The sequence below is a fragment of the Bubalus bubalis genome, chromosome 1 (genome assembly GCF_019923935.1).
Source record: "Bubalus bubalis isolate 160015118507 breed Murrah chromosome 1, NDDB_SH_1, whole genome shotgun sequence".
In the NCBI taxonomy this organism is placed as follows: domain Eukaryota; kingdom Metazoa; phylum Chordata; class Mammalia; order Artiodactyla; family Bovidae; genus Bubalus; species Bubalus bubalis.
In genome coordinates, this window is record NC_059157.1 from 98,940,877 (window position 1) to 98,963,404 (window position 22,528).

At 38.3% G+C, this 22,528-nt stretch overlaps 1 protein-coding gene across 2 annotated transcripts in view; it reads left to right on the top strand.

Moving 5' to 3' along the window:
- Positions 1–22,528, top strand: part of LOC102392936 (T-cell receptor-associated transmembrane adapter 1) — a 65,595-nt gene that overhangs the window by 38,684 nt on the left and 4,383 nt on the right. For both annotated transcript variants that reach the window (XM_044941614.2, XM_006075298.4), the window contains exons 3-5: positions 8,091–8,127; positions 16,595–16,656; positions 18,755–18,840. In XM_044941614.2, coding sequence (XP_044797549.1) covers positions 8,091–8,127; positions 16,595–16,656; positions 18,755–18,840 — 185 coding nt within the window. The remainder of the gene's footprint in view (positions 1–8,090; positions 8,128–16,594; positions 16,657–18,754; positions 18,841–22,528) is intronic.

The window sequence follows — 22,528 nt, forward strand, 5'->3', positions numbered from 1 at the left end:
TTTCCAATATTCTGGGAGGTGGGTCATAGAGGATCCTGCTGTGATGTATGTCGGAGAGTGTTTTGCCTATGTTATCCTCTAGGAGTTTTATAGTTTCTGGTCTTATGTTTAGATCTTTAATCCATTTTGAGTTTATTTTTATGTATGGTGTTAGAAAGTGGTCTAGTTTCATTCTTTTATAAGTGGTTGACCAGTTTTCCCAGCACCACTTGTTAAAGAGATTGTCTTTAATCCATTGTATATTCTTGCCTCCTTTGTCAAAGATAAGGTGTCCATATGTGCGTGGATTTATCTCTGGGCTTTCTATTTTGTTCCATTGATCAATATTTCTGTCTTTGTGTCAGTACCATACTGTCTTGATAACTGTGGCTTTGTAATAGAGCCTGAAGTCAGGTAGGTTGATTCCTCCAGTTCCATTCTTCTTTCTCAAGATCGCTTTGGCTATTCGAGGTTTTTTGTATTTCCATACAAATTGTGAAATTATTTGTTCTAGCTCTGTGAAGAATACCGTTGGTAGCTTGATAGGGATTGCATTGAATCTATAAATTGCTTTGGGTAGTATACTCATTTTCACTATATTGATTCTTCCAATCCATGAACATGGTATATTTCTCCATCTATTAGTGTCCTCTTTGATTTCTTTCACCAGTGTTTTATAGTTTTCTATATATAGGTCTTTAGTTTCTTTAGGTAGATATATTCCTAAGTATTTTATTCTTTCCGTTGCAATGGTGAATGGAATTGTTTCCTTAATTTCTCTTTCTGTTTTCTCATTATTAGTGTATAGGAATGCAAGGGATTTCTGTGTGTTGATTTTATATCCTGCAACTTTACTATAATCATTGATTAGTTCTAGTAATTTTCTGGTGGAGTCTTTAGGGTTTTCTATGTAGAGGATCATGTCATCTGCAAACAGTGAGAGTTTTACTTCTTCTTTTCCAATTTGGATTCCTTTTCTTTCTTTTTCTGCTCTGATTGCTGTGGCCAAAACTTCCAAAACTATGTTGAATAGTAATGGAGAAAGTGGGCACCCTTGTCTTGTTCCTGACTTTAGAGGAAATGCTTTCAATTTTTCACCATTGAGGATAATGTTTGCTGTGGGTTTGTCATATATAGCTTTGATTATGTTGAGGTATGTTCCTTCTATTCCTGCTTTCTGGAGAGTTTTGATCATAAATGGGTGTTGAATTTTGTCAAAGGCTTTCTCTGCATCTATTGAGATAATCATATAGTTTTTATTTTTCAATTTGTTAATGTGGTGTATTACATTGATAGATTTGCAGATATTGAAGAATCCTTGCATCCCTGGGATAAAGCCCACTTGGTCATGGTGTAGGATCTTTTTAATGTGTTGTTAGATTCTGATTGCTAGAATTTTGTTAAGGATTTTTGCATCTATGTTCATCAGTGATATTGGCCTGTAGTTTTCTTTTTTTGTGGGATCTTTGTCAGGTTTTGGTTTTAGGGTGATGGTGGCCTCATAGAATGAGTTTGGAAGTTTACCTTCCTCTGCAATTTTCTGGAAGAGTTTGAGCAGGATAGGTGTTAGCTCTTCTCTAAATTTTTGGTAGAATTCAGCTGTGAAGCCGTCTGGACCTGGGCTTTTGTTTGCTGGAAGATTTTTGATTACAGTTTCAATTTCCGTGCTTGTGATGGGTCTGTTAAGATTTTCTATTTCTTCCTGGTCGAGTTTTGGAAAGTTGTACTTTTCTAAGAATTTGTCCATTTCTTCCACATTGTCCATTTTATTGGCATATACTTGTTGATAGTAGTCTCTTATGATCCTTTGTATTTCTGTGTTGTCTGTTGTGATCTCTCCATTTTCATTTCTAATTTTATTGATTTGATTTTTCTCCCTTTGTTTCTTGATGAGTCTGGCTAATGGTTTGTCAATTTTATTTATCCTCTGAAAGAACCAGCTTTTGGCTTTCTTGATTTTTGCTATGGTCTCTTTTGTTTCTTTTGCATTTATTTCTGCCCTAATTTTTAAGATTTCTTTCCTTCTACTAACCCTGGGGTTCTTCATTTCTTCCTTTTCTAGTTGTTTTAGGTGTAGGGTTAGGTTATTTATTTGACTTTTTCCTTGTTTCTTGAGGTATGCCTGTATTGCTATGAACTTTCCCCTTAGGACTGCTTTTAAAGTGTCCCATAGGTTTTGGGTTGTGTTTTCATGTTCATTAGTTTCTATTCCTCTTCACTTTCTGCCATAAGGGTGGTGTCATCTGCATATCCGAGGTTATTGATATTTCTCCTGGCAATCTTGATTCCACCTTGTGATTCTTCCAGCCCAGCATTTCTCATGATGTACTTTGCATAGAAGTTAAATAAGCAGGGTGACAGTATACAGCCTTGATATACTTTTTTTCCTATTTGGAACCAGTCTGTTGTTCCATATCCAGTTCTAACTGTTGCTTCCTGACCTGCATATAGGTTTCTCAATAAGCAGGTCGGGTGGTCTGGTATTCCCATCTCTTTCAGAATTTTCTGCAGTATCCACACAGTCAAAGGCTTTGGCATAGTCAATAAAGCATAAATAGATATTTTTCTGGAACTCTCTTGTTTTTTCGATGATCCAGCAGATGTTGGCAATTTGATCTCTGGTTCCTCTGCCTTTGGTTCCCTCAATTGTTTTTAAAATCATGACTTTTGAAATCAAGGTGACCTGTATTAGAACTCTGCTATTTGCCTGAGAGATCTTGTTGGAGTAATGTAACTTCTGAGTTTCAGATTTTTTATCTCCAAAGTGTCTGAAATACTATCTAGACCATGGGGTTCTGTGAGAAGTATGTAGTCACCTTAGCACAGTCCTGGGGATTTAGTAGGTGGGTCCTGCACAAGGCACAGCCCATGCCACTGTTCTGTGGCTCTGGTCCTTCCTTCCACAAATGTTTGCTAAAGTCTTACTATGGCTTCATGTTACCCCTTGTTTCATTTGGGTATAGTTGCTTTACAGTGTTATATTAGTTTCTGCTCTGCAATGGAGTGAATCAGCTATGTGCTGTGCTATGCTTAGTCACTCAATCATGTCCAACTCTTTGCAACCTCATGGTTGTAGCCTGCCAGGCTCCTCTGTCCATAGTGATTCCCCAGACAAGAATACTGGAGTGGGTGGCCATGCCCTCCTCCAGGGGATCTTCCCAACCCAGGGATCAAAGCCAGGTCTCCCTCATTGCAGGCAGATTCTTTACCAGCTGGGTGAGAATCATTTTTCTGTGTACATATATCCCCTCCCTCTTGCACCTCCCATCCCTCTGGTTCAACACAGAGCGGTGAGCTGAGCTCCCTGTGCTATAAGCAGCTTTCCACTGGCTACTTGTGTTATACATGGTAATGTAGATATGTCGATGCTACTCTGTCAGTACCTCCTACCCTCTCCTTCCCCTCCTGTACCCACAAATCCATTCTATCTGCGTATTTATTCCTGCCCTACAAATAGGTTCTTCTGTACCATTTTTGTAGTTTTCACATTACATGTTAATATGATATTTTTCTCTTTCTGACTTACTTCATTCTGTATGACAGATTAGGTCCATCTACATCTCTACCAATGACCTAATTTCTTTCCTTTTTATGACTAATATTCCATTGTATATGTGTACCACATCTCCTTTATCCATTCCTCTGTTCAGTGAACATTAGTTTCTCTGGCTTTGTCACCCCTCCCACCGTCCCCAAACTCTCCAGCTTTCATCCCAATTCCTGCCCTGTCTCTTATTTAACATGTCTGTACAATAACCTGGGTTTTAGTGATAACAGTTTGTTCAAATCACATACAGGTTCATTTTAGAGAATTTTCTGTAGGCGTCTTAGAATTCCTTCTAAATATCTACCTGCCTCAAATTAATTTATTTGAGCAGTAAAGCACTAAAGACTTCTGGAATGTGTCCCTCTTCTGTATCCACACCGATCCCTTCATGGTGATTTTATGCTTGCAGATGTATGAGCCCAGTGTGCTGCCCTGCTGCAGACTCTTTGTCTCCCTTTCTAAGGATGGTGAGAAAGAGAGACCCTGGGGATGGGGAGAAACAGACACCTAGAGGGAGGGGAGTGGAGCCATGCCAGAGTATCCCACTCCGGCCACAGGCCCCTGATGCTTAGGCTCCTCAACGCAGCAGTGCCCCATCGCTTCCAGCCAAGGACCCTGCACCCTCCAGAGGTCTGAACCAGGTCCAGATTGTCTGACTACTCCAGGCAGGATGAGGTTTTCAGAAGAGAGTCCCAAGTTTCAGCACAGGGTCAACTTTACACATGGGTCTTATCTTGTACCATTATGTGCACCTTCCCATTCTTAGATACTCTCTTTCTCCCGCACCCGCTCCACAATCCCTTAGACCTGCAATCTGCTAGAAATTATGGTACCACCCTCTTCCACCAGGGCTTGGGCAGGGGTTGAGTCATGGATAGGCTCACCCCTGAGCTCATGGATCCAGGAAAAACAAAAGACTATTTTTGTTTTGACTTTACTCGATCCTCACTCTTCAGGAGGAGCACATTACCCGGGTCTTGCACTTCACCGGTGTGCAGACCTGAGATTAACCTTGGATCAGTGTTTGTGGATGTTCTTATCCCATCTCCCCCTTTTCTCTCTGTTGCCCATTCCCAACCACTGCGGTATTACGAATGATAACCATCCTTCCTACTTCACATGAGCAAAGAACACTATCTTTCTTTCTTATCCAGAGATTTCAAGGGGATTTGGGATTAGTCTTGCAAACTGTTTGATTCCTTGGCAGTCAACCTGAGGACTCTCCCTGATTGTTTCTCCTGGACAGACAGACTACCAGAGATTCTATCCTATTTAGCCAGCTTTTCTGTCCCTTGGTCTGTGTACACAATGCTCCTACATCTGGCCTCACGTAACTTTTATTTCTACATCTTTGTGCTATTCTTTGTGGCTAAGAAACTTACAAGATATGACTCCACCTTGGTGAACAGTTAGTGAATAAGTTTTTCTGGTTGTATTAAATAGCTTGCAAAAGAAAATCTCTATTCCAGCAACAATGCAGTATCTACACATTCAATCAGATAGACAAGATAAGCCTCTCCTTGATGTTTTCTGTAGCAGGCAGGGCTCTGTAGAAGCTTTGAAATGGAGTTCCCCCTTCCCCCCAAGAAAATCTTTCATTTTTATGTGATTCTTTGTCCAAATATGTTCTTTAGGAGGATCACATTTATTTCTCTTTCTAATAGGAATGCATCCACTTTTTCTTCCTTTAAGCCTAAAAAATATTCTTTAACCTTTCTTCTCTGTTTTGAGAAGGATAAACAACTGTATGGTTTGCTCATACATCAAAGTCCTATCAGTGTATCTCCTATTTGCTAGAAAATTACGCCACATATTTCACACTAAAAGACATATCATAAAATTTGTATTATGGAGTTTAAGCCACGTACTCTTGTTTCTTATTGTTCTGTATTGCACATGGAAGGGTGAACACCATAAAGGGAAAACAAAAGCAAATGTCAGCTCACACCCTTTCAACCATGAACCTGACCACAGCGTTTATATCTGAATCACAGGAGAGGATTATGAGAACTCACCCAGCTTTTCTCCAACTGAGTCTTGCAAACATACCTGCTTTAGAATAAAATAAAAACTGTGTTTTATTAAATATAACTGAAATGTTTAAGTAGCTTTTAAATCATGTCATTTATTTTTAAATAAACCTATGAGCTCTCAGGACAGGGCAAGCTCTTTTCAGGAGTCTGAACTTACAGATCTTTTTCCTTTGCTGTAACCTCTAAACCTTTGATTGTAGTACCCCTATTTAAAGAGATCATATTCTATCACACTTCTTATGATAAGCATTGTAAGGCTAAAAGAACATAAGTACTGATGGTCTCGCTTCAGATTATACATTTAAATTTTAAGAGTAGTGTGATATGGTGACCTTGAACCTTTAATGTTTCCTTTCAGGGTGCTTCTTCAGTATGATTCGTTCTGATGTACAAAGTCTTTTACCCATTATTGCTTTTCTTCTTCACATTATTTTAGTTCCCTTTCTCTTTCCTTTTTCACACAAAACTTTTTGGCCTAAATCTTTGTTTTGCTTTTTTCTGCTGCTAATACATTGAACTACATTTTCCTTCTAGAGAGCTATCCTTCTTACATATTACAGCAGTGTATGTTCCAGGCATTTATATTTATATTTATACTCTAAGCACCTCCAGCTGGAAAACCCACATCATCTTTAAGAAGTATTAGTCAGTTTGGAGAAACATTTTTACTCCACACCTATTTCTTTTTCTTGTACCATCACTATTTTTGTTTAGTTTTAATCTTTTCTTTGAATTTACTACTCAGTTGATAACAATCTTCTTCCCAAAAGAAGATTTCATCTCAAATCAAGATTTATTTATAAGTCTTCAAAATAGCATTCAAATTATATTCTATCAGCTACTTTTCAGCTAATCCATTTAATCAGAAAACTTCCCAAATTCAAGTTAGCACAATTAAATGTGGCTTGTTACAGGATATGGACTTAGAATGTATAATATTGATAGCCAACTTTGTCATTTTCTAAAATGTTTTTATATAAATTACTTCACTTATCTCCCACATCTACTCCATGATAGAGGCATTATTAACCCTACTGATACACCAAGAATGAGTTCTACAATGATTTGCTTGTTCGTCTGCAATGAAATACATTGAAGAGCTGGTACCCAAATCCGGTTCTGATTCCTAACCCTGAATACATCAAGCTACAGTTTGACTAAATTCTTGTGTATGCACTTCAATTTCAGACAAATTTGAATAATAATGACCTGAGTATAAACATGTACTTCATACAAAAAGAAATCAATACATACTTTATATCTTCCAGTTAAAAATTTTCTAGTCTATATTAACTAATTTTTATTCCTATCTTATTGAACTTATTTACATTTTCTCAAGCTTTCTCATTTTGTTGGGCTTCCATTAACTTGCGGGTACTGTGCAGCAGTAGACTTCTCTAGGTTTCTCTCAGCATCCGTGTTACATTCATATTCATAAGACTAATCTGAAGGTAGTTGAAAACAGCTACATCTTTCAGATGCAGTCCATGGTAAGACATTTACTGTGGGCTAAAGAAGCATATTTGTGACAGATCCCAAATAGGTTACATTCACCACTTCTGGTCCCATAGCTGCTTGATGTTTGTGATTTGCAAAAAATTCCCACATTTGGTCCTTAACAGAATTCTTCCAAATATATTGACATGTGGCATGTCTATTTTACCCTCCAATATGGTGATTTTAATAATTTGAAACATTATTGAATAATATTTCTCTAACATTTAGTGACTTCTCTGGATAATAACTTTGTCATACACAAATCTAAAAATAATTTTGGTAGTTGTTTGGTGACTTGTTCAATTATTTGGAAACATTTGTTAGTTTATTACCAACACACAGTTGTCTCCGAGTCACTGTCAGATAGATAATATTGGGCTTCACTTTCATATGATAGCCTTTGCAAGATTTTTATTTAATGCCATATTAATAACATGCAATCAAAATATAATAAATATCACACTATATATATCTATCCAGTTCAAAGAAATTTTATTGATGGTCAGATAATTTTTATGTGATTGTCACACACCAAGAAAAGTTAATGAGCACTCCAAAATTAGATAAGTAAATAGAAGTGTCTTCTAGGGACTTTTTTGTTTGTTTGTTTTTTGATAGGAAGAAAAGCCTATTCAAATCTGCAAGGGCAAAGAGGACAATTTGTCAGTAAGAAGCAGGGGTGTTTTGTGGAACCTGAAGGCAGAAAAGTACAGCTGTGCCCCACAACAGACTGGAATCACAGAAAAGGCAGGCACAGGGCTCCCCTGGTCTCAGCTTGGTGTTTCCCCTGCGTGAAGTGGCCACTCACTTGAGCTCTGCGTCATCTCCAAGCTGTACCATGTTTGCATTCCGGATTACCAAGACAGAATGTGATTGGCCCAAGTCAGAGAATACCTTTACCCCTAAGTGATAGTTAAGTGGCTTGATTAAAGGTGTTAACTGACATTGAGACTAAGCTCCTCTCAGAACATGCTCTAAAAGGTTTAACACATGTCAAATTTTCTCTTAATTTGTCTATTTTGAATATCTTTCAGAAAAAATATGCACATACTCCGACGACTACTTTCCCAGGTATGTAGAAAATAAGTCATGGATTATGATTCCCAAATAATATGGAAAGTAACTAGTGTTATATTGCTTTATAGGTTTGACTTAGGAATGTTTCACTTGGGTTGAAATAAAAAATGAGTTTTAATTACTTTTACTTCCATCTGAAGATTAATAGTTATAACATTATCTACCCTAGTTATTCACTCTCCCTGAGTCAATGAGAGAGCTGGATGAAGGACAAAATGAAACTAATCTGGTATCTACAGAATCCTCGTTAATTTTGGAAGAAGATATCCTAGATTATGATTCAGTTCAGACTGTATGAATGTAGTATAATTAAATATAGAATTGTGTGGCTCTTAAGAATTCAAGGTGGAAGGAAATCTGGCAATACCTAATACAATTTAAGATATGTATGTACGTACACAAGAATGCTGTGCCATTTTAAGCGTATTGCCAACAAATAACTCTAAATAATATGCAGTTATAGATGTAACATAACTTAATCTCTTATATTTATTAAGCAAGTTGCAGATAAATTTGTATAATACATTTTTAAGAGAAAGTTTATGATGTCACAGTAAAGAAGTTTCATTTTCTTAGTATATTTTGACCCAAGTGTGTCATTAAATTGGAAACTTCTCTTTTGGGAAAAAAAAAAATCTAAATATAGAAAGTTTTCTAGTGGATTCTTTAAGACCTTTTTGAAATGGTAAACTGAAAGGTTGAAAATGCCTTTCAAAAACATAGAGCTTTCTCATTGGTATAGGGTAACACTGTAAGCTTTTTATTGTCCTCTAAAATGTCCTTTAAAAAATTCTTCTCTGTGTGGAAATGTCTCTGGAAGATTCAGATCTGGGCTACAGGAAGACCCACACAATAAAGAAAATCTATATTTTATGATTATTTTTAACATTATATTTTACAACATGACTTACATTGGTTCATATCAAGAGTGATTTGCTGATTCAGTTACAACAAAAAAATGTGACAAAAAGAATCCTACATAGCCATGCAGAACTTAATCTGACAATTGATTTTATACTCTTCACTTGAAAGGTAGTTAAGATGCATTGTTATAGAAAGTAATGTGACACAATCATTCTACCAAAGACGGGACTGGTAGTTTTTGAATTAGGATGATAAGAAATCAGAAAGGAAAATTGGTAAAATACCCATTTCAAAACAAGCAAACTCTTGGCTGCAGGGAAAATTCAGAAAAAAAAGTCTGGTTCTTTTATAACATTCATTCCTTCAATAAATATTCATTTAACAAATAAGCATTTGTTAGACAATAGAGATATAAAGTTGAAAAGATGAGGATCCTTCCCTCAAGGATTTAATAATCTGTTATCAACTGTAATAAATCTCCATTTAGGCAGAATTTGAATATACAATGCAGATTGTATCTATAAAGAGGCTATCTTATTAATTCACAAGTTTATGTATGTATTCACAGCTTGTCTATTTCTCTGATTATGTAGTTTGGAAGCCAAAATCACCTTTATAGGAGAGCATGGAGGCTTCAGGGAAAAAACAAAAAAACAAATGAACTATCTCCTGCCATTAAGACATTAATATTAAAACAGCAAGTGGAAATAAGGGCTATCTTTCTTTCAGTTCAGTTGCTCAATCATGTCCAACTCTTTGCGACCCCATGGACTGTAACACGCCAGGCTTCCCTGTTCCTCACCAACACCCAGAGCTTGTTCAGACTCATGTCCATCGAGTTGGTGATGCCATCCAATCATCTCATCCTCTGTCCCCTTCTCCTCCCACCTTCAATCTTTCCCAGCATCAATCAGGGTCTTCTCCAATGAGTCTGTTCTTCGCATCAGGTGGCCAAAGTATTGGAATTTCAGCTTCAGCATCAATCCTTCCAATGAATATGCAAGACTGATTTCCTTTAGGATGGACTGGCTGGATCTCCTTGCAGTCCAAGAGACTCTCAAAAGTCTTATCCAACACCACAGTTCAAAAGCATCAATTCTTCAGTGCTCAGCTGTCTCTATAGTCCAACTCTCACATCCATACATGACTACTGAAAAAACCATAGCTTTGATTAGATGGACCTTTGTTGACAGAGTAATGTCTCTGCTTTTTAATATGCTGTCTAGGTTGGTCATAACTTTTCTTCCAAGGAGCAAGTGTCTTAATTTCATGACTGCAGTCATCGTCTGCAGTGATTTTGGAGCCCCCCAAAATAAAGGCTGTCACTGTTCCCATTGTTTCTCCATCTATTTGCCATGAGGTGATGGGACTGGATGCCATGATCTTAATTTTCTGAATGTTGAGTTTTAAGCCAACTTTTTCACTCTCCTCTTTGATTTTCATCAAGAGGCTCTTAGGTAGGACTGACTTTTCCTAGGTAGTACTGACTTTTCTTAGGTAGGACTTAGGTAGGTATCTTTCTTAGGTAGGGCTAGAATTGTGGATGTTTCCACAGTTCCTTACATGGTCTGAGGCCAGGAAAAGGGAGGCAAGCTCCCCCTACCCTGGGTTCCCTGCTGCCCTGTCTCCCTGCTCCTTCTCAGCACTGGTTTAAGTGGGAAGCTATGCTAGAGGGAAAAGAAATTTGCCTCTCTGATCTTCTCTTCTTGCATTAGTAAGTCAGGAACATGATCACTTAAAGGACAGCAAAGTGTCTACATCTAATGAAAGTTAAATACCTGCTTCCTGGTATTTATATCCCAGGGCACTTTATTTTTCCTCTAAATGTAATTCTGCACAATTCTTGTCTTATGATCTGTGTTAAAAGGATAATGTAGTGAGAATAACATGGGTTTGAGATCCAAACAGTTCTGGATTTTAATCAAACTCTTGCAATTACTAGGTTTTTAATCTTGGGGAAATGAGCATTTCTGAAGTTGAATCATAACATAATACTACACTTATAGAGAGTAGCTGGTAAGAAAAAAAAAAAGCTGACTATAGGTCTAAATTAAGGTCTAAGAAAATACCCACCCATTTGGATTATATTTACCCCTTAATCAAAGAAAGCAGTTCAGATAATTAGGAAAGCAGTTCAGATTTACATTAAGCTTATTATAGCTCCTTAGTTTTCAGAGTCTCTCTCAAGGACTTAGGACAAATTTCCAGCAACTTTTGCATGGTCTCCTCCTGCATGGCATTGAAAGGTGCTTTTATCACAAAACGTATCTCATCTCAGTTATTCTTCTACCTAAAATGATCTCTTGGATTTCTAGAGCTCTGCAGGTTGAGGACCCCGCTTCACTTCCCCTCTTTGCTGAATATACTGACCTGGTGCCCTGGAACAGACTTTAGTCTCAGCTTTCATCTCCACCTGTTCCCAGGGTTGAACACCCTAATGATAGTGGAACTCCTGGGTAGCCTTCCCTGGCATCAGATTTCCAAGTAGATACGCAGAAAAGGCCCTCACTGTGACCACTGCTGCATTTGGAACCAAAACATCCCCATGTTCTCCAGCCTTCTGTTTGTTTTAATGTACAAGTAACCATAATCCAAACTCCAACCCTGGGTGAATGCAAGAAGTCCCATCCCTTGCCCAAATCTTTGTGAGAATCCCCCAAAATGTACTTACAGGCTTCAAAAATCTTTTTCTTGATTGTCTTTGGGGCACGCCTAGCTCTGTGTCACTGCTCTAGGTTTCTTTCCCATCTCTTTACAGTTCTTCAAGATAGCAGAACTTTCCAGCCTCCCTTCTCTCAAACTTTGAGAAAAAAACAACACTTTTAAATGTCCTTTAAGTGCTCCAAAGCACTGGCAATACAAGCTTCTGTGTTTGAGTTTATTTAAAATAAAAAGTGGGCATTATTAGAAGAGCACTTGAACACTGATCAAAATAAAAATTTAGTATTAGATGTCATATCTCTGAGATCCTATTAACATATCTCCTCATAGGAAACACTACTGGTTCTTAGCTAACCCTGCTGCTTGCTGCTGCTGCTAAGTCACTTCAGTCGTGTCTGACTCTGTGTGACCCCATAGACAGGAGGGATTCTCCAGGCAAGAACACTGGAGTGGGTTGCCATTTCCTTCTCCAATGCACGAAAGTGAAAAGTGAAAGTGAAGTCGCTCAGTCGTGTCCAACTCTTCGAGACCCCCTGGGCTACAGCCTACCAGGCTCCTCCGTCCATGGGATTTTCCAGGCAAGAGTACTGGAGTGGGGTGCCATTGCCTTCTCCGTAGCTAACCCTAGCCATACAAAAATTGCTAGGGTTTACGTTTTTCTCCTGGATCAAGTGTCTATCTTTGATGTTTGCTCATGCCAAGTTCAGGAAACCTATACTCATGGTACAGTCCCTATCAAAGTAAAAATTTATTGAGCGTATACACAGGAATATATTGCTCTAGGAACTTCCCCTTTTCTCTCTTGCATCACTTTTTTTTTGGTCTCTTTGGTCTGATTCCCATCAGTATATAAACAGACAGTAACATCTTACATCTTTAAGAAAAGACAGACTCTCTTGATACCAGGTTGCCTATAGTCACTCTTCATTGTTCTGTACTCTTTACAGGAAAACTTGGAGGTTCCATGTACATTCTGTCCATATTTGCTGGCTTCTCTTCCTCTTCTTTCTTGAACCTACTCTATTCAACTCTCTGTCGTCAATAATCTACTGACTCAGCTCTTGTCAGGGTCACCTGTGAAATATGTGGGGCAAATCTAGTCTCACATGTGGTCCATCTGTAGCATGACACGTTGTCATTCTCTCCTTGTGTGTGTGCTGAGTTGCTTTAGTCATGTCTGATTCTTTGTGACTCTATGGACGGTAGCCCACCAGGCTCCTCTGTCCATGGGATTCTCCAGGCAAGAAAACCGGAGTGAGTTGCCATGCCCTCCTCTAGGGGATCTTCCCGACCCAGGGATTGAACCCGCGTCTCTTAGGTCTCCTGCACTGACAGGTGGGTTTACCACTAGTGCCAATTTTGAGACACTTGCTTATCCAGGCTCTGAGGCCCACCTCCATTTTAGCTTTCTTCCTCAATTACCTGCAGCTCCTTCTCCTTTGCTGGCTCCTGAACCATAGATGACAGTGTGCCCAGGGCTCATCTAGTGAACCTCTTCTCTATCTACACTCATGTCATTAGTAATTTCATCCTCTCTCATGGCTTTAAGTAACATTTATACACTGAGCAAAGCCCAAACTTTTATCTGCCTACTCAGAGAAAGTGAAGTCACTCAGTCATGTTTGACTCTTTGCAACTCCATGGACTGTAGCCTAGCAAGACCTCCATCCATGGGATTTTCCAGGCAAGAGTACTGGAGTGGGTTGCCATTTCCGTTTCCAGGGGATCTTCCTGACCCAGGGATTGAACCTGGGTCTCCCACGTTGTAGGCAGACACTTTACCATCTGAGCCACCAGGGAAGTCTTTCAAACAAATATCTATTAAACAAATAAAGTTAATCAAAACCAATGTCTGACAGACATTGCTCAATCTTTCAACTTTCCAGACCCTTAAAATAGTTTTATTTAGTTTTCCAGAACTGTTTTTCATTTTTATTTGGATGTTGAAACCCACATTTATGTCTTAGAATTTGGAAGCTGAAAAGAACAACATAGGGAATAATTTAATATTTCTGTTTTTTAAATCAGGAAATTTAAACTTCAGGAATTTATGTTCAAAGTCACCCAGGCAAAAGTAATGATTTTTTAAAAAATTGAACCCCCTTATTTAATCTTAAATAATACAGTATGAGGCATTTTCTTTAAAAGGACTTCACAATAAAAATGATAAAATATGAATAAGAACTTTAAAAATAGAGACTAGAGAAAATTTATGTGAGAGTGGAAAATCTGAATCTTAAAGATGTAGATTGGAGGCAAAAGAAGAGGGCAGCAGAGGATGAGATGGTTGGATGGTTGGATGAGATGGTTGATCACTGACTCAATGGACATGAGTTTGAGCAAACTCCGGGAGATGGTGAAGGAGAGGAAAGCCTGGCGTGCTGCAGTCCCTGGGGTTACAAAGAGCTGGGCATGACTTAGTGACTGAACAGCACAATCACAATATCATTTTAAATTTTGGAGTGTCAGTAAATGTGCTAATTGGTTAGACGATCATTTCAGACATGTTGAGAACAATAGAGAACCTGATCTGGCCCAAAAGTCAGAGGTGCACTAGCCTCTGGGCATATTTATTAATTTTCTCTAAATAGTAATGTCTTCAGCATAAACACTGCCAAACATTTGTGCTTGAAGTTTATTAGATATTTGCAATAGGCTGGAGCTATTTGGCATTGCCAAGTAAAAATATACTTATTAATTTGTTGGTTAGACTGCTTCTTTATAATAGATTGTTTGTGATGATTAATCATTTGAGACCTGCCTGCAGACACAGGCCACTGCATTATAAATCACGTCCTATTTTCTTCATAGGGAATGAAATGTTCATTTTTTGGACATGATTTATCATTTGCAGGTTGTATCTGCTATTCATGTGTGCTGGGAAAATGGATGGATTGTCTTATTAAAAATTCCTCACCTTTTGCTATTTTATTCTCTGCATAGCCAGAGAAAAACCATTAGCAGGGACTTAACTTTGTATCCCAATATTAAGCTGTAGTGAATTACCAACAGACAGAAAGGGTATGGATGAGTTTCTTTGTTATCAAATAAGGCAAATACATACCAGCAACTGGACTTTTCAAATAATATCATACAGGTATTGTTTGATCTTTTTTTAAGGATACATTCTTGATATTTAAGTATACTGTCTTCTTTCAGAAGCATGGGACTAACATAGGTGTTATGCCTTGTGATAAGAGTTTTTCCTTTTGATGCAATTCCCTCCAGCTCTTGGTGATACATAATCTCAAAGTTAAAGCAGTTGCTGCTATTTTGTGAAATGCCACTCACTGCCTAAAATGTTCTTCTGTTGCCAGCCTGCTATTGTGAAAGCTGGTCACCAGGGCCATTGTCACTGCCCGTGACAATAGTAGTTGTCTACTGTAATCCTAATAGGATTATTTAGACGAAGCAATAAGGAAATTTAATCAAACATCAAGAGCAAATAATATTTAGAGCTTTAGGCCCAGACTTGAATTACAATCCTAGCACTGTCAGTTACTATATGTCTTTTGACAATTTGCCTCTATAGCTTGGACATTCCTTATGTGCACGAAGCGGGAGTTCTGAAAAATGAATCTCGTGGGGTTGTCCTGAGGGTTGAATGAGCACTGGCATAAAGAAAAGCTTTGACATTTGCTATTTATTGCTGATATTATACGGTTAGGGAAAATATGTTAATCTATCTGAAAAGTGGGAAATAATATTTCTGTAGAATTTCCCTGGGTTTTTTTATATAATGTATGTAAAACAGCACAGTATTTGGATGTAATAGGTAATCAATCATTTTATTGCATCTGCCAAGCTGAGTCCACAATATTTCTCTGGCCTCTTATTTTTTAATCACTGCCAATATTTAGTAAACAGTGTTAGGGGTCAGAGTGATATTCTTGGCAAGCAAACAGGAAGTACAGTGTATAGTTTCAGTTCAGTTCAGTTCATTTCAGTTCAGTCGCTCAGTTGTGTCTGACTCTTTGCGACCCTATGAATCGCAGCACGCCAGACCTCCCTGTCCATCACCCACAGTTTACTCAAACTCATGTCCATCGAGCCATCTCATCCTCTGTCATCCCCTTCTCCTCCTGCCCCTAATCCCTCCCAGCATTAGGGTTTTTTCCAATGAGTCAACTCTTTGCATGAGGTGGCCAAAGTACTGGAGTTTCAGCTTTAGCATCATTCCTTTCAAAGAACACCCAGGGCTGATCTCCTTTAGAATGGACTGGTTGGATCTCCTTGCAGTCCAAGGGACTCGCAAGAGTCTTCTCCAACACCACAGTTCAAAAGCATCAATTCTTCAGCACTCAGCCTTCTTCACAGTCCAACTCTGACATTCATACATGACCACTGGAAAAGCCATAGCCTTGACTAGATGGGACCTTTGTTGGCAAAGTAATGTCTCTGCTTTTGAATATGCTATCTAGGTTGGTCATAACTTTCCTTCCAAGGAGTAAGCGTCTTTTAATTTCATGGCTGCAGTCACCATCTGCAGTGATTTTGTTTAGTGCAAAGATAATCTAGGTTCTAATCCCAGCTCTGCCAGTTTCTGGTTCTGTGACCTTCAGCATATTATATAACCAATCTGTATCTCAGGTTCCTTATCTATAAGATGGGAATGCTACAGTGCCTGTCTGGTTAAATTATTGTGAGAAATATAAAAGGAATGAATATATATAATGCACTTCAAGTAACTCCTGACACACAGTAAATGTTAAATAAGTATTTGCTATTATTCACTAAAAGAAGATCCAGAATACACTTTTCAAATTCAGACACACACATGCATGCACACTTGTATTTACTGACTCACTTGCATATCAACCTTGGGTGGTCAAGGCTGGATAAGAATGTGCAATAATTTACCCAATACTGAAAATAGCTGAGAAATTAGATATGAACTATGTAGATTCTAACAAGGCAAATTATTTTCTTCTTATAGGGAAGATGAGTATGATCTCGAAGACTCACCAATTTATGGTAATGTAGATAATGTGGCCTTAGGTAAGTTTTATTTTTCCAAAAATTAAATTTACCTATAAATCAATTACCCCCACATAATTCCACAGAGAATTTGAGGTAGCTTATTTTTTGTCACAATCATATTTAAATATTTCAAGGGTAACCATACATTCGAGTATATTTAGCATATCATTTATCATGTATTTTCAAAGCTGCATATTGTAAGTTGTATTGCAACATTCAGTGTGAATCAACATCCTGTTTTTCTATATTCTCTTTATTTCACTCTAGTTTGTAGTGAGAATACCGGAAGACTCAATTACCATGAATTCTGACACACACAGATTTCGATGAAATAAAGCTATTTCTAGAACAGAAGATTGCCCAGGGGAACAGTGCTTTATGCTCTGTATACAAAAGCATATCTACAGTGAATAATTTGGAACAAAAAACAGATTCTCTGATTTCCTTTATTTTAACTGGTTCTTTTAAAGTAGCGAATATAGGGTTACACTGATGACAAGCAGGGAAAGAGAAGAGCCAAACCATCACTGAGGGATGGGTTGTACACTTTTTGTTCTTTTGTAACAAGTATTCTTCAATTCCCAGCATCCTTTATTCCTTGAAACGTTCCACTCCCCCACAACTAAAAAACCCCTAAATGTCTCAAAACAAACAGCTGTGATCTGATCTGATCCCAGCCCTCTGATGAGAGAAGCTGTCAGACAAGGGCTACCAATGATCTCTATCCTTGCCCTGTAAGCATTTAATTCATGACTGGTGGAGGGTGGGTAGGTGGGGTTAACTCCTGTTGATTGGCGTCTCAAACACAGATTCCCAGTAATGAATTAAATTTATCTGAACCTCCATATATCAAGACAGTATGAAATCTCCTAAAGTTAAACACATCAGAATTTTATAGGAGTCAAGAATTTAAATAATCTTTGTCTCTCCCACCCCCCGCCACCATTGTAAAGTATCCTTTCATCGTCTGCTCTCTGAGGAATCAAAACTATTTTTCAGGAATAGACTATTAAAGAATTTTCCTTCCTGTTTCCCTTGACAGAATTGTGGTGCCCACTTATACTATTTGAGGACTTAATTTCTTTTGTATCCTGGTAGCTCAAAGCCCACCATATCTGCAGTCTTCATGAGCAGTGAGCACAGGTGCCTCTCTTACAGGTTCTGATTTAGTAATTCCACAGTAGGACTTAGAACCTCCTATTTAACAAGCCTCCCGGGTGATTCTAATTCATGTTTCCCATGGTTTATCTTTGAGAAACATTATGGGCCAGTTCTCTACATTGCTTTTCAGAAAGGGTTGGAGCATTACAAAGTACCTTGTATTATAAACACATCTTTTCATCTATGGGGTCAAATTGGTGCAATCAACATTTCTGCAACATTATTCTCCATCCTACAAGTCATTAGCTTTCCTTCCTCTCCCTTTTAAATAGAGTATCTGGGGAAAGAAAGGTATGGATGACTCAGTAAGCATCCCCCACAGAAGGAAATAGGTTCATGCCTGCTGGCTGGTGGACATGGCCAAAACCCCCCAGCAACTTAGTATCAGCATTATATACCCCACTGTATACCCCTCAAAGCAGCCTGGATGAACTGTCCTGTCACTGATATGTGGGATAACAAAGATAATCTAAAATATATTTTTTCAAAAATAGTATAGGGTTAAAAAGGCCTCTGAGTAAAATATTTTTCTTATGGAAAAAATTACCAAATTTTGATCATCAATATATGTGCTCCATGCTTTATGCCACCTGCACCATTTGTAATCATACTTAAATAGGAGGGCACAGGCAAGCCTTTAACTCATGGGATCCCCGTAACATATAAATGGTAGTTTGAGCAGAGACTGTCATGTCCTGCGATGGTATAAGAAGAGTAATATCCAAGTGACCGTCTTTTGTCTAATTGTTAATACTGTTGGGCAACAGGCTTCTCCACAGTCTGATCTGCAGAGAGCAGTTTGTACCTCCTTACCTTTGCACCGCCACAAAAATAGACTAATCAAATGACTCCCGAGGGTTTCACATTTATAGCAAAGTGTTGTTTGGGTCATGCATTATGATTTGTGCCAGCATTTTTTAATTTTTCCATTGTAAATCTCTTTTCAACTCCCCAGAACCAGTGGATGAAGACTGCTATGAACAGATGAAAGCACGACCAGACAGATCTGCGAACAAACTGCAAGACGCCCCACCTTCACAGGTAAATTATATTTTCTGTATCACGGGCCAGATTCAGCCTAGGTCACGGCACAACCGCCTGTTTCATGAGCATAAAGGCAGCATATTCTGATAAACATCAGAAGCAGCCTGTTAGAAATTTTGCATTCTGAACTGCTGTCAAATTCTAGCACCTAAGCTCTAATGAAAAACTCAGAAGGCAAATAGTTTTCAGACCACACTTAAAGACTCAAAATTGTGTACAACTACAAACGAAGTAGATTTCAAGGGAAAAGTGGATTCCCTTCCTAAATAATTAAGCTTTTTTTCTTTCAGAGCAAAGAAAACTTACATGTATCATAGAAATAATTATAAAAAGTGACACATACAGAATGCTCATAAGACCCGGATGTCAGGAATGGATGGTGGATGGGGAGAGAAAGACCTTAGTGAAAAGAAATTAACTGTAAAAGAACATACTCTGTTTTATAAGGAAAATGAGTGTAAATTTAATACAAGCTCTATGGCTATTGTCTTATGGCAAGATTTACACACGGCTTATGGGGGATAGGCAGGGCTAAAGCATAAGCAGAAATAGAAAAACCCAAGAAGAAATGAGTAGTTTATACTTTTCCTAGGAGAAGGCGATGGCACCCCACTCCAGTACTCTTGCATGGAAAAATCCCATGGACGGAGGAGCCTGGTAGGCTGCAGTCCATGGGGTCGTGAAGAGTCGGACATGACTGAGCGACTTCACTTTCACTTTTCACTTTCATGCACTGGAGAAGGAAATAGCAACCCACTCCAGTGTTCTTGCCTGGAGAATCCCAGGGAGAGGGCAGCCTGGTGGGCTGCCGTCTATGGGGTCGCACAGAATTGGACACGACTGAAGTGACTTAGCAGCAGCAGCATACTTTTCCTACCCACATCAGTTCAGCCTCCTCAGACACAGCACTACTGTTCATAGTTCTTAGTGTATGTGTGGTTGAAGTGTTATGAATTTCAGTTATAATGGTTCTTTCTTCTCTTTCTCTATCCCATCCCTTTTGTTATGTGCTCTCATGCTATTTCCTAGAAACAGGCATAGGGCCAGCATTTCCTATGTAGTCATTATATGTCAGACTTGTCTTATGTGCTTTACAGGCATTAGCATTTTAGGTTCCTATGAGGGAGACAGCATGATTATTCCCATTTGACAGAGATGATATAAAACTTGCCCTAGAGACTCAGAAACTAAGTAGGGAAACAGAATCCAAACTTAGTCCCACTTGACAGAAAACATTTTCCTCCCAAAGATGGGTCAAAACTTGGAACCTTCCCATTAAGATAGAATTTCCTTTTTCTTTATAGGAGCCTTCTAAAAATCAAATTCTTAAAAATTTTTTAATGAAAACAAGATGTGGTGAGGTTTAAGCAGAATGTAAAGTAACTCTCTCATGGGCAAATCTTCCATGTGACATTCAATTAATTGTTAAATGTATTTTAGATAACAGGTATGAAAAAAACTGCTTGTTATAATATGATTTGCAAAATTCACGATAATAAAAAGAAAGGTTAAAATATAACTATACCACCAGAAATGCAGAGATCCGCAGCACCTTAGTTGTAATAGAACTGAGACTTCTGTTGCTGTTTGAATAGAAGTTGCTGTTTAATACATGTAAATTAAATAGGTCAGCCTTATTTATGCTGCATCTGGTTTATACTCCAGAGGAAATTGTGCAGAGCCTTAAAGTATCTTTAAAAATCTGTTATTTTATAAATTATATATTTAAAGACACTTCTAAGGGAATTAGTCTTTATCCTTCTCACAAATTTAATTGCACAAATTAGAAGTAATCTCTACTTTTAAATTAATTTTTATTGGAGTATAGTTTATTTACAATGCTGTGTAAATCCAGGTGTACATCAAAGTGATCGGCTATATATGTATATTCACTCTTTTATAGATTCTATTCCCATATGGGTCATTACAGAGTATTGGGTTGAGTTCCTTGTGCTATACAGTAGATTCTTATTAGATATCTATTTTACATATAGTAAGCAGTGTGCATAGATCAATACCAATTTCCCAATTTATCGCACCAGAAGTAATCTCCTTATATTTGCTCAATTCCGTTTTATTAGAGGGCTTCCCTAGTAGCTCAGTCGGTAAAGAATCCATCTGCAATGCAGGAGACTGTGGTTCAGTTCCTGGGTGGAGAAGATTTCCACTGGAGAAGGAATAGGCTACCCACTCCAGTATTCCTGGGTTTCCCTGCTGGCTCAGCTAGTAAAGAATCCACCTGCAATGTGGGAGACCTGGGTTCGATCCCTGGGTTGGGAAGATCCCCTGGAGACAGGAACAGCTACCCACTCTAGTATTCTGGCCTGGAGAATTCTATGAACCGTCCATGGGGTCACAATGACAGTTATCATCAAAACACTGCCCAGTTAGCTACTATGGTACTCAGTTACTTTGGTCAATTACATTACAAAAGTGTGAAGAATCCATAATGCAATGCAAAAAAAGCTTATGGATCAAATATTGGAAACAGGAAAAAGCTCCTTGTCCTTTGAAAATGATGTGTACAATTCAAAAGTTGCAATTTCAGTCTCTAAGTCTGCTATTAACCAGGAAGAGTTGACTGGGAAACTTGGTGACAAAATGGGTTCATGAGCGTTCCCTAAAAAATTTTAGGGGCATCAATGTGAACTTATTTTTCTCTTATCCTCACATCAAAACCTCACCCATCCCTCCTTTCCCTCCATGTCAGAAGCATCCTTTCCCCTTTCCAAAGCCAATAGTCCTACTTGGGCTCTTGACTATTTCTTCTACTTCTTTCAAGATCTTGCACCTTCAATTATTTGTCTCCATTTCTTTAAATGAAGTACTATTGACTTACAAATATACCCAAATCTCTGCAATATTTAAAAACACAAAACAACAAAACTTTTACTTCAACCTGTTTTTGTCTCTTATTCCTAAACTGGTTTTTACTTTTCTCCAGTTTCCATTTATATTCACAGATACACATGTTTTTTATCCCTGTCTATATATTTTCTGGGCCTCCCAAGTGACTCAGTGGTAAAGAATTCGCCTGCCATTGAAGGAGACAGGAGACACAGGTTTGATCCCTGAGTCAGGAAGATCCCCTGAAGGATGAAATGGTGATTCACTCCAGCATTCTTGCCGGGAAAATTACATGCACGAGGAGTCTGGTGGACTATAGTCCATGGGGTTGCAAAGAGTCAGACACAACTGAACATGCATGAGCATGCAATGTACGTGTATTTTCCACCCATCTATTCAACTGAAACAATACTTGGTAAATCACAAATGACCATTACACGTACAATTTGTGGTCTTTTCTCAAGACTCACATTCGATGAACTCTGCAGGACTTGATAAATGTTGACCAGTTGTTGACCAGACAAACATTTGGAATGCTTTCAGTAATAAGTACAAAAACTCAATTCAAGCTATATCATAAAAGGGATGTCACTGGCTCATATAACTGAGATATGAGGGTGTCTTATTTTTGAAATGATTGAATGTGAGGGCTCCTCCATTTCTTCTCCCTATTTCTTTGTTACTGACTTTATTATCTTCTGTTACTAACAGGCTCTTCCATTGAGGCTGGGAAAGCCACAGGAGACCCAGATTTTCTTTTTCCCAAATCCAGGGAAAGATATCTTTTCTATTTCTGCACCTATACCTCAGTCCCCAAAAGGCCATGTAACTGGCTCTG